Raw genomic sequence first — 12683 nt, forward strand, 5'->3', positions numbered from 1 at the left:
GAAAAATATAGGATAGCACAGGTTTACAAAATATGAAATTTATTGCCATATGTACATACATTATGATACAAAAAAACATTTTAATACACTAGATCAACATGAAATATTTAATCTATATGCATAACAAGGAAACATTTTTAAGTTTATTATTAAATGTGGATTAAACTCGGGCCAAATTTCTACATCAATTAATGATTTACCAGTCATCTGATGTTTAACAACATTTCCGTGCCTTATGGCTTAGTTAATTTAGGTAGGTATATAAATACTAATGACAATTCAAAACGAGGTGAAGGAACTACACTAATACAACTTGTATGAAGGTCATGGCAGGAGGAGCTGTCACTAAAAGTTTTCTTCTCCTTCCTCATCTTTGTCCTCTTCGTCATCTTCTGAGTCTTCTTCACTCTCACTGTACTGCACAGTGACTCGATTTGTGTTTACAAAAAGGTCCTGTTCATCCTCAGAATCACTGCTGTCGTCTCCTTCGTTTTCCTCCCTGGTTTTAGTCTTATCTTTCTGTGCTTCTTTCTGCATCTGGTCTTCTCTTATTCCATCTGCATCAAATCCTTTAGGCCTGTGTGAAAATTTAAGTATATTACTAAAACACTGATTAAATTAATTGATTTTATCATTAATGAGGTGGTTAATTTAAAATGAAAGATCAGGCAGCATGTTGCTGACAACTTATAGCAAACGATTCAAATATCACTTTAGAGATATTTGATATGAAATTTGTACAGATCTGAAAAGTCAGATGAACAAGTTTATTTAAAACATTCACCGTTACAACCAAAGAGCTAATGTTCAAAATTTGACATCGGCTCACTCAACAGACTGTGGGAAACTGAACATTCAGATTTTGTTAGCTACATGGTGACTAGTGTATATTTTCTTTTTCAAACAACCAGCCGTATAGTCATTGTCCTAAAATTTAACAAAGAAATGTGTCTGTATTTTGATTGAAGCTATTAATTGTATACACAGTATAATTAATTTTACCGTGTTGATTTGACATCACTCTGTAAAAGGAGATAAATCTTGATCAAAATATACTCAGTATACTCATATTGTGCTGAGATTTTATATCATGATAGACATCCTTTGTTGCTACTATAGTGAAAATAAGAATCCCTTAAATATCCCTTATTTAAAAGAACAATTGTCACCACTATATGTGGTGATAGTATTCTTAAACAACTTTTCACCTAAATACCTACATGTAGGTGGCTTTCTCTTTTAAAGAAAGAAAGGTACAGTATGTGCCCTTTTGTGCATTCATTGAGGTTTTGGGGAATTATGGCTAGTTTGTTACTGTTGTTGTGCATGTTTATACAGTAATGTGCAAAAGTCTTGAGCCAACCGTTTTTCTTCATATTAAATAAAAGTACATTATATAAATTAAATTAAGGCAGTACGGTGGCTTTGCACCTCCAGGGCAGAGGGTGTGATTCCCACCTCAGGCCTGTATGCATGGTGTTTCCTTGTTCTCCCCGTGCACTCTGGTTTCCTTCCACACTCCAAAGACATGCAGTTTAGGCTAAATGGCATTTCAAAATTATCTATAGTGTGTGTGTCGGTGTGCGCGCATTATGTGGCTTGCAATGGACTGCTGTCTAGCTCCAAGTTTTCTCAGAACCCCATGGAGGATAAGTGGCATAGAGAGTGAGTGAAAGTAAATAACAATACCACTTTAAACTTATTTTGCGTTGTTCGAAAGTAAAGCGTGCCTCCACCACTTTCATTGGCTCGCCCCTGACGGTCATATGATGGCATCGACGATGGTTTGACTACTGACATCTTTAGAGAAAACTTAATACTACACATTCCTGCCAAAATTCAATTAAAGTTATTGATGAATAGGTTGAAGCGTGTATACATTTTTGGGCTCTCTATACCACTGTTTATGCCTAGTTACATTCATAGCAAATGAAAAGAAAATACCTGAAATGTGCTGAACAATAGCTTATATCAGACTGTGACTTTTAAATAGAAATCATTCTCATGTATACAAAACAGGATTCCTTACATAAGTTGCTGCTGAATTTTACAGCATTTGCTTGTTTGCCTGTGTTTCCAGATGCTTATGCTACTCTGTACAAGTAGAACATTTTCTTACCAGATGCCAAGTTTCCTCAAATAGTCAATATGATCCCTGTAGAGAATAAAGTGGATCTCTCCTTTCACCTTGTCACCTTCCTCGATAGGATCTACGATCACAAAATCACCTGCAAAAAATAAGTAAAATTAAGACGGAGTACTCCTGATCGAGAGCAGAAACTGTCAAAAAGCCAGATTTACGCAAACCTCTTTTAATCCAGATGTTCTTGCGGAACTTTGTGGGCATGCTGAGAAGAAACTTCTCACCACTCTCAGTCACAGCCTCGTGGAGGTTATTGCCATTGCTTCCCATAATCTGGAAGATACAGAAGCATTCACTAGTAATTTTTTTTTTTTTTAGCCATCCTGAAATTATACACTATTCCGCATTCATATTTACTGTAGCAGACAAGATACAGAGAATAAAATGAAAGAGTCCAGATATAATGGGCCTGAAAACAATACAAATGCAGCATGTTGTGGTCAGATGTTTACATACACACATAATGAACAGGAATGTTAGAGCAATATTTGGCTTTCAATGATTTCTTTGACCTTTTTTATGGAGCAGAAAAATTGTACAGAATACAGAACGTCTTCAGAGGTAGCACAAGGTTTAGTTTATTTTCTGAAATCAAAATGATACAAGCAGGGGCACAAACATACATACACTCACTTAGATTATTAATTCAGAGCTGCTGAAAGTCCCGAAAAGTTTTTAGCCCAAAACTTTCTAACTTCCTGTTAGTGATCATGACTCACTACAGCTGGCAGCTTCCCTGTCACAGAAGCGGGTGTTTTTTTTACAAGCATACAGGTGAGAGCAGATGGTTAAATATAAAGCTTACAGGACAAAAGAAAAGCCACATTTATTAATGCGGGAGTGCTGTGCTGCATGATGCGTTTATTTATCTTAACGTTATGATTCGTTTATTGTCATTGCACAGGCAATAAAGTATAGTAATATAGTGTATAATGCAAAACACGTATTATAAGTATCAAGTGTCCAAAATCCATGAAAAGTTAACAGTGAGAATGAGACCAGGGTATCAGATCACCCGAGTTCTATTGCAATGAATGTTTAGCAGTCTTTGTTTACAGTAGACCATCCCTAAAGCAGCTGGCAGGAGAAAGGGCAGTTTTCAGGGTGAAATGAATCTCTCTGGTCAGCAGCACTGCAGCTAGCAAACCATGCAACTGGAGAATCTCTTTTCTTCTTTCTAATTGAGCCTTCCTCACAATGTGCTTATGCTTAGCAATCAGGAGAGGTCACAGACACCCACAAATTTTAAACTGGACACACTTGTTTATATACAGCAGGCCAAATTCATAACCAATAACAGCAGGGTTGGTAGGGATTGGTCGCACCTTTTCGTGCCGTGTATTCTCAGTTATACACTTATGTCATTACACTTTATCCTCGAATAAACTGTGAACGCTCGGACACGTAGGTGTGAGGCTTACTGGAGAGAAGTAAGTAATGCAATAGTAATGTTTGCAATGGCAAACATCTTCACATGCAAAAACATCTTCAAAGGCTCTTGTATATTAATGATCATATTTACACATTTTAATTTCAATGGCAGCAAATATTTATAATATAAAAGTCTAGAACAGACAGCATATACTTACTACTGTCAACACGATACAGGTATACCTGAACTGCACAGAACTCACCCTCATAATCTGCTGTTTCTCGTTAGGCGTGATGTAGTCTCCTAGAACTTCCTTGACGACATGCTTACGCTTGGTTGCCTTCGACATTGTTGATGATCTTTGAAATCCTCCTTGTCTTTAAGATAATATGCAGGTCAACAAAAAAATATCTAGTATCTTCTAATAAATACTATATATTAGACAAACTAACGCAGCTACAATGATGCACTAGCTCAGTGGCCACTTTATTATGCTGATCTACACAGAAGTAAACAAAGTAAAATGTTTGAAATTTCAGGTATGTCAAAATGTTGGTGATTTTTAATGGGCTTTAAAAAAAAAAAAATAATAATAATAATTCCCTTTTTAAAAAAACGGATTGAGTTGCCGGCAACACAGCCCGGGCAAAAGACTGAGTAAAAAAAAGAAAGAAAAAAAAAGAAAAACTTGTTATATAGAAGTCCTGCCGGTGTGCATCAAAGGTTTTTTTAAATGCCATTTAGAACCAAAATTTAATTTTACTACTACTGGAACAGGGTCATGATGTCAAAATGCAGAAAAAACAGATGCATATTATTATTTGTTCTCAGCAACAACCATAAAAACATGTGATCTTATGAATCGGTGCTATTTCATTGCCTATGTAACCTTATATTGCCTGGGTTATGCTAAGAACAAATGTCACTCTATATTGCAAAATCCTGTCCTGAATGTATTTATTTAAACTTGGTAAAGTTTCACTTAGTAAAAAATGCTCTGGTCTTAACGTAGGGCTGGGCGATAAAACGAAAACGATATGTATCACGATAGACACGTGATCGATATCAATAAAAAATGTGTTCGATAAAACGTTCGAGTAATACACTAACGTCAATCATGTAACAGTATCACGTTGGGTTGCGCCATGTCGTTGTCTTAGGCTGGTCTGCTAAATTCCTCTTCAAAAGCAGAAAATGCACTTATTTTATTACACTTTATTAAGCATTTTCTTTCATTTTGCACCGTAAATGTTAAGAGATAATTGTTAAGTGTTCATTGTGACTTTAGAGTTATGTTTACATTTTAATTATTTGAGTTTTCCATGGTCATTGACATTTCTGTCTTAATAACTGAGGGGACTATGATCAGAGGAAGGTTAAGTTTAAAATAAAAATGTTTAAATGTAATATGGGTCATAAAAATATCAATAATTATCGGTATCGACCGAAATGAAACACTGATATCGTGATACAGTTTTCAGTCATATCGCCCAGCCCTATCTTAACATGCTACATGCCCTGCAAACAGTGCCATGTTTGTACACTAAAGAATGTTTAGTTCTTAATATATATATTTTTTTTACTTTATCTTACTCTTTACATATGTATATATGAATGGGAGGTTGTATCTCTAAATTATAAAATTTATTGAAATATCGAATATCTAAATATTGTCTTAAACGTCATATATACAGTGGAACCTTGGATTGCGAGGAAAATTTTTTCCAGGAGTGTTTGTATATCAAAACTCATATCAAAGCAAATTTTTTCCCATAAGAAATAATGTAAACGCCGCTGATTCCTTCCACAACCCAAAAAAATTTATATAAAAATAGTTTAAAAAAAATATATAAAGTAAAAATAAAACAAATTAACCTGTACTTTACCTTTAAAAAGAATCGTGGCTGTAGTGATTAAGAGCAGAATGAGGGGATGGGGGGGAAAGGAGGCTGCTGTGTAGGACGACTTTCTCACACACACACAAACCATTTACCGAAAAAGACTCTCACTCAACCAAGCGGGCGCAGACAGACACATGGACACATACACCCCCCACTTGCTTGCAGACAAGGTGGGAGGAGGCGGCTGCTGTGTAGGACGACTTGCACACACACAAACACGCCAGTTTACCAAATAGAGACTTGCGCGCGCACACACATACAAACACAAAATAAAAAATGCTTTATGCACACACACGTGGTCACAGTGTTATGGTAAACAGAACAGGTGCGCACGGATGTTGACCATACAAGTGACGCATGTAGTGACTATACAAGTGACGCACTGAGGAGGTGCATGGGAGACGATTACCCACAATTCCTCAGCGCGAGAGAGAGAAGAACCATTGTCTCAGATGTGATCACGTGGCACTGAGCATCAAAACTAAAAGTGCACGATTATATATCAGGACCAGCTCGTTTATCAAGTCAAAATTTATCTTCTAATTTAGTTTGTCTTGTGAAACGCTAGCAAACCGGATTACTTGCAATCCGAGGTCCCACTGTACTTGTTATTTGATTATGTAGTAGACCACTTCTGTGGTGCCGGGTAATGCTGTCTGGCTCTGCTGGCTACACCCGCAAGTACATTTCAAACTTTTGGCAAACACTGGTTGGTTGTTTTACATGCACTTGTATTTTCACTGTTAGATATCTCATTTCTCACTTTTTTTCTCTTTGAAAAGGCTACCAAACCATCAGACCACCACGCTTACAGACTGGATGTACATTCATGATTTGCAAGTCTGCTGCTTTTTTGATTAATCATTGTTTTTACACTCTAAAAAAATATTTTTTAAATAAAATGCTTATGTATTGAATATACATTTAGACTTGTATGGCATTATCTGGCATTGGTATGTTATCCATTATAGTGCATTCAAGCTGCTGTAGCTAAAGGTGTTATGGCCGTTTATGAATTAAGCATATAAGCATATATTTAATCTAATGACTCCCAGCCACAGCGGTCACATGCCAGCCGTTTGTAAAAGACACCGCGGAGACCTTTGACTTCATGAAATAATCAACTGTTACCTTGCAAGTTCTGCTAGATCTAGTGCTAAATAAGGCAAAGTCATACATGCAAATGTTATAAATCTCAACAGTACACCTGTTACGGCAGATTTACAAGATCAAATGTTTTAAAATAACATCATATTAAAACACATTTACATTTTTCCCGTTGTTCTGCTAGGTTTGTTGAAATACTTGCATCTGGACCATGATGACCCCTAAGCTTGAAAATTATAAACTAATCATTAAGGGGGAGAAAATAATCGATTCGGATATGAATTGTGATTTTTTTGTGTGGTGATTCACATATTACCACACTGAATCCCAAATAGTTTTTTATGTTTAAGCAAAATTAAAGTTAAACTTAAAATAATTGCCTGTAAATAGCCATAAGAGTGCAAGCTCGGTCGGCTGCGACCACTTGACTGCGGCATAATTAGAAGATCGATCTGGTCGAAGCTCTTTAACTTTTTTTTTTTCTTCGTCCAATCACCCTGCGAATGGGTATTTTAGCAAAGAAAATTCTCTCATTTTTAGCTGGCTCCCACATCAATCACTATTCAATACATTAACTAAAAATCTGATGACCGTTAATGAGATTAGTTGAGAATGGTCCAATCACATAAGCCCAAATATTAAAAAATAATATCGATTTGCTAAGAACAAAAGTGGGCGGGTTCGGGGCGAACAGTTCTGCGCCCCAAGGATGATTTGAAAAAAAACCAATTACAGCTCAGCATCAAATCGCATGCTTTTCAAAAATGTACGTGCCTACATACGGCACCCTGCGTACATGAAGACAAATGAATTTTTTTTTATTGTAAATAAATTATATTAAGAAATACAGCGGAATACTGTGACTAAATGACTTAAATAATTATAATAAATAATTGTTAACTAATTACATGTTAAAATAGGATTCTTCTCTGCCTAACTTTAAGGGGGTGACGCCCCAGCACCCTTTATTGACCAGCGGCCACTGTTTATAATAGAGATGAAACGGTTGATCGGCCTGTGACCTGAACTGGCGGGTTTTCAGTTTGATTGGACATGACTGGTGATTGGCCAATCAGCCTCAGATATAAACAGCTCTGTACGAAGCGGCCTCCGATTTGTCTTTTTCTCTAATCTCTGAGAGTGAATTAGTCTCAAACACACTGACACAAGTCTCAAAAAAACACAAAGTGCTAATTAGTTAAAAATAGTGTGCACTAGAAGCCCTGCGTGCCCACAGTAGAAGCCGCAATTTGGGTTTTAAGATTTTGGTGGCATTTAAGGAGGTAAAACATGACAATTTCTTTATAATTCTACAGTTGGTACACTCTGAACAACTTACACACTTTCATTCCATGTGGTAGAAAAGAGTTATTCGACAAGTTTGTTTAAAAGTAATAATCATGGCGGATGACAGATATGCATGCATTTTTTTAAAGTGAGAAAACTAATATTAGAAGGAATGGGTGCATTTAGTTAATCATTAAACTTTTTTAAAAGGTTTAAAATTGTAACAAAACATATAAGGTCGAATTGGGAAATTTATAAAAACGTAACACACACTGCAAAAAACTTAAATGTTATTCTAATAATAATTAATATCTGAACTGGATGATGCTGATGACCCGGTGAGGGTGATGACGGTTACCATGGTGCGGTGCGGTGCTGTTCGGATCACCTGAGTCGCGACCCGCTCCGGTGTGAACAGCCTTTACACGGCTCCGTGACCGGAAACCATCGACACGCGCTTATTTCCACTCCACGACTTTAGAGTCGTAATTTTAAACCAATCAGCACCTGGGTACCGTGATAATATCGCATCGGGAGGTGACTGGCGATTCTCTTCCCTGGACTTTGGATCAAAACGTAGCCAGCAGTAGTAATGATCAGTTGGTCCTGAGCCTCTACCATCGGCTATGAGTTAACTGTTGAATGTATATAGTGCATAAATCTAGAGTGTTTCTGCACCCGATACACTTCCACTACCGTTGCTGCACTAAGAATGTACCTTAAGGGGGCAGAAATTGTGACAATCAGTAATTTGGATAAATATAGGTTTACCTGATATGATTATTATATTTATATTTACATCCCTGCAGTTTACCCTGCCGCGCACGTGACACTCATGGAGTTTGCTAGAATGTCTAGCTCTTCTAGCCATTAGCCGGGTAGCTACCAGTAGCATCAAACTGCAGTTTGTAACACAGAAACGTCGTAAAAGCCGCGAGCTGTGAAAACTACATACCTATAAACTCTTCAAAAGAATATTTTCTTATTCTGGGTATTGTTGTTTCGTACATCGAAATAAAGTCCGACACACTGCAAAACTGCTGAACGCGTCAAGCGCATGTGTAACTCACTTACGATTACTTCCGCTTTGTGACGCGCGGCATTGTGGGAAACGTAGGCAAACTGTCTGCTTTACGTAAAACAGTAAATGCTCTGATGTGTGCAAGTTTTTTTTTAACATAGGCATGCGCCACTTGATCTTCATTCATTGGCAGTAACAGCACACTTATTTGCACTAAGGAGCATGAGTGACAAGAAGAGGAAATATTAGAAAGATTGAGGCTCAGGGGGGATCTCATCCTCTTATACAATTTGAATATAGACAGTCACACAATTTTTTGTATTCTCTGCCTCTGTACACCACCTCAGTGAATTTGAAATTAAACAATCAACATGTGATTAAAGACTTTCATCTTTAATTCAAGGGGTTTCAAAATATTAACCATTTAGGAATTTTTACAATGTCCCACAAGTTTTATAAGCTCATAAGTAATTGAACAAAGGAATAATCATACATTTTGTGATTATTCTTTTTTTGGATGAACAGATTTCATCACCAAAGTTTCCTCCCTTGAGCTGCATTACGGTAGATCTGCTACTTGTTTGTAGGCATTTCTGCCTTCATTTTGTCTTCAGTAAGTAAAAAGGATGCTCACTTGAACAGTTTAAGACCATTTAATTTCTTTGACTTCATTTTTTGATTGCTTTAGAAGTTTGTTTGGGGTCATTATAAATCTGTTCTTTGATGTGCTGTCGTATTAATTTCTTAATCTCATCATCAGTAGCCCAGTTCCTATGGCAACTGAACACTCATGTACTCATGTATATAATACTGCCTCCACCGTGTTTGACAGATGACGTTGTATGCCTTGGTTCTTCTTCTTCTTCTTCTTCTTCGTAGTTTAACTGTATTTGGAATCCAGTAGACTGGTTACATTACCACCAGCGGTAGATCCCATTCTCCCTCATCTTTCTTAAAACATCTAATGCATCCTCCCCTAATTTTGTCTCTACCCTGTGAAGCCCACTGTTGCAGAATTACAACATCACTTGTAACAATTCTAAAAAAAAAGGCCAGCAAATGTTTTTTTTTTTTTTTTTCTTAAAACCACATTTACATATTTAATGGGTCCTATTGTTTGTCCTCACAATGCTATTGAATAAAAATAGTGTTTGGTCATCTTGCCATGAACTTACTCTACCTACAATCTTCGCTTTGAGCGGATCTCCGTTTTTTGCATGACTGGATTTGTCAAGATTTAAGTAACTAAAATTCCTTAAATATTTTTTTGTGTGTTTATTACAATGTCTAGAACAAATACATATATAGTTATTTTAGAAAACATTAATCAAATTTGATTCAGAGCTTATTATGTCTATGTTGTAATTCTACAACGTTGAGTCAGAGTGGTAGCCTGTTGCATTGTTCAGGGACAGGTGTGAATGTGAACCTGTTAGTGCTCTAGGGGGGATGCATGTGTCCCTTTTCGTATGATAAATAGAGAACATAACAGGCCACAGTATTGTTTGAATGTAGTGGAATTTTAATTAGCATCTGCATTGAAATTGTGCTACATTGATGGGTAATACTTAGATCTCCACCCTTGACACATGGTCTACCGGCCTGTCTATTCTTTCTTTATCTGCTACAATATAAGACCTATAGATGTGTTATTCACATATTTATTTACATTTTTCCAAACATTTTTAGTTTCAGAATGCCACCAGTACAGAAAGGTCATCTATTCAGTGTGCAGGATGTGATTGCTGCAGTCCAAAATGGAGAGAGCGATTTTAAAATGGACTCGGATTACACTGATGCAAGTGACTCAGAGAATGAAGATGCAGGTGAAATGGACAAAGGAAACCACTAATCTATTGACTGCCCAGCTAATGATGATGTGGACATCAAGCCCCAACCAAAAAAAAAAAAAACACTGTGGCCCGTGACAAGTTCCGCTTGTTGAAAAAGGAGTTTATCAGTGCCTATACTGATTTTCAATGATTCAGAAATCACCAATTATGCCACCTCCCTCCTCACCCCATTGGAGTACTTTTAAAAGTTTGTGACAGAAGATATGATGGAGACTCTAAAACACAAATGAGTACAGCTTGCAAAAAAATGGAACATCTGTAGACACCAATAATAAGGAAATTGAAAAGATGCATGGCATGCACCTGAAGATGGGCCTAATGCAAATGTCTGGAGTCCGTATGTATTGGGAGACAGACACATGGTACACCCCTGTTTCTGATGTGATGTCCCGCAACAGATTCCAATCTCTGTTGACTTTATTACACTTTATAAACAACTTAACTGTGTCAGAGATAAAGGACAAACTCTGGAAACTCAGACCATGGCTAAACTGGATGTACGCAAAGACATGATTGCACATTTCCCAGTAAAGACGAAGAGAGGACGCTGCAGATACTGCAGTAATGGATACAAAAACACACTGTGTAGCAAGTGCAATGTTCGCCTGTGCTTTTCAGATGAAAAGTGTCTTAGGGACTATTACTGCAAGTAAACACAGACGTCATTCAAACCACGCTAAACATGACCAAATAATTTTTTACAAACATTTTTATGAATAAATGCTTATTCATAAAAAATATGATTGTTGTGTATTTATTACTTATGATATATACTGCTATGGGGCTACGGAAGTGAACAACCCTGCAAATGAATGCTTAAATGCTCTGTATACCTGATCAGACTAAGTGAGAACTGATACAGAAATTCTAGGCCCAACGTTGCAATATTACATTTCCCTAAAAACTTATTAAAATGTAAAAAAATGTGTGAAATCTTTAATTCCTACATCAGAGGCCTCCAAAGACAATATCTGAGAGGTACAAAAAAAAATGCTCATTTTTTTCCTATATTTGGGTCTCCAGGGGTAACTTGTTTTACTGTGTCTTGACGTCTGCATTTTTCTGATACCTTGCTTGTCGACTTTAAATTAAAGCTCCACCACAATCAGATCTTGATTGCTTAATTTCAAATACATTGTTCACATACTTATGCACCCAACTGTATTTGACATGGGTACAGTACCATTCAACAGTTTGGACACAAGTTTGGATTAAAAATTCTAGTACAATACTGGAGAACTATAAAATAACACATATGGCATTAGGTAATTACGTAACAGTCTGTTGTTATTCTAAGACACAAAGGTCAGCACATCCCAGGAAAACAAGACCAAAACCTACCTCTGCTGCAAAGGAAAAGTTCATTTAGTGTTACCAGTCTCAAAAATCACCAATCATAAGCAGATTTAATCACCAAGCATGAGTAGCAAATACATCTCAATATCAAAGGAGATCAATATTCAAAAAAGATTAGGCATATTTTGGATGCCTTTAGCATTGTTTTACAGTGTAGAAAAAACATAAAAAATCAGGACAGACCATGGAATTAGAAGTTGTGCTCAAACATTTTACTGGTAGTGTGGATAGGAAGAGACAAACAGTACTAGTGTAAGTGGGTTGAAAGGATTTTTACTATGTGCATATTGTAAATAAGAGTGCTGGAATATCCACACTAATATCTTTATGATTAGCAGTTCTTAGAAAACATTTACAGTAGCCAGTTAAGGTTATTCCACTGAAGGACATAAACTGTTGCAATTTAAAATATAAAAAATATCAGGTCAACATGGGATGCATGATTGCGTTCAGTGTTGCGATGATACACATTTTCCAAAATAGAAGATGCTTTTAAAATATGTGCCATGTTTATGGTCGTGTCTCTGTATTGACAGTTCAGTTTTGCATTCAACAAATTGAAAAGAATATTGAGAAGAATACTGAAGAGATTGCTTATGACATTGGAAACAACAACAAAAAAAAATACAACACAACAAAAATG

At 36.5% G+C, this 12683-nt stretch overlaps 1 protein-coding gene across 3 annotated transcripts; it reads right to left on the reverse strand.

Annotated features, from left to right (window-relative positions):
* Positions 1-30: 30 nt before the first annotated feature.
* On the reverse strand, positions 31-8896 carry eif1ad (eukaryotic translation initiation factor 1A domain containing). Of its 3 annotated transcripts, none has more exons than XM_053505022.1 (5): positions 8766-8896; positions 3778-3892; positions 2308-2416; positions 2120-2228; positions 31-577 (listed from the first exon to the last, which is right to left on the reverse strand). In XM_053505022.1, exons 2-5 carry the CDS (start codon positions 3862-3864, stop codon positions 346-348), a joined length of 537 nt encoding a protein of 178 aa, XP_053360997.1. In that variant the 5' UTR covers positions 3865-3892; positions 8766-8896; the 3' UTR covers positions 31-345. The 3 variants fall into 3 exon arrangements, with proteins under 3 accessions (XP_053360997.1, XP_053360996.1, XP_053360998.1); XM_053505021.1 differs by lacking the exon at positions 8766-8896 and adding an exon at positions 8318-8683; XM_053505023.1 differs by lacking the exon at positions 8766-8896 and adding an exon at positions 5402-5680.
* Positions 8897-12683: the final 3787 nt, after the last annotated feature.

The sequence above is a fragment of the Clarias gariepinus genome, chromosome 10 (genome assembly GCF_024256425.1).
Source record: "Clarias gariepinus isolate MV-2021 ecotype Netherlands chromosome 10, CGAR_prim_01v2, whole genome shotgun sequence".
Taxonomy (NCBI): domain Eukaryota; kingdom Metazoa; phylum Chordata; class Actinopteri; order Siluriformes; family Clariidae; genus Clarias; species Clarias gariepinus.

Bases quoted from the DNA above. Each gene is read 5' to 3' on its own strand.
- eif1ad (XM_053505022.1), bottom strand. From the start codon at position 3,864: ATGTCGAAGGCAACCAAGCGTAAGCATGTCGTCAAGGAAGTTCTAGGA. The intron at 2,417-3,777 runs GTGAGTTCTGTG...TGTATCTTCCAG, and splicing joins AGAAACAGCAGATTATGAGG to ATTATGGGAAGCAATGGCAA. The intron at 578-2,119 runs GTAAGAAAATGT...ATTTTCACACAG, and splicing joins TTGAGGAAACTTGGCATCTG to GCCTAAAGGATTTGATGCAG.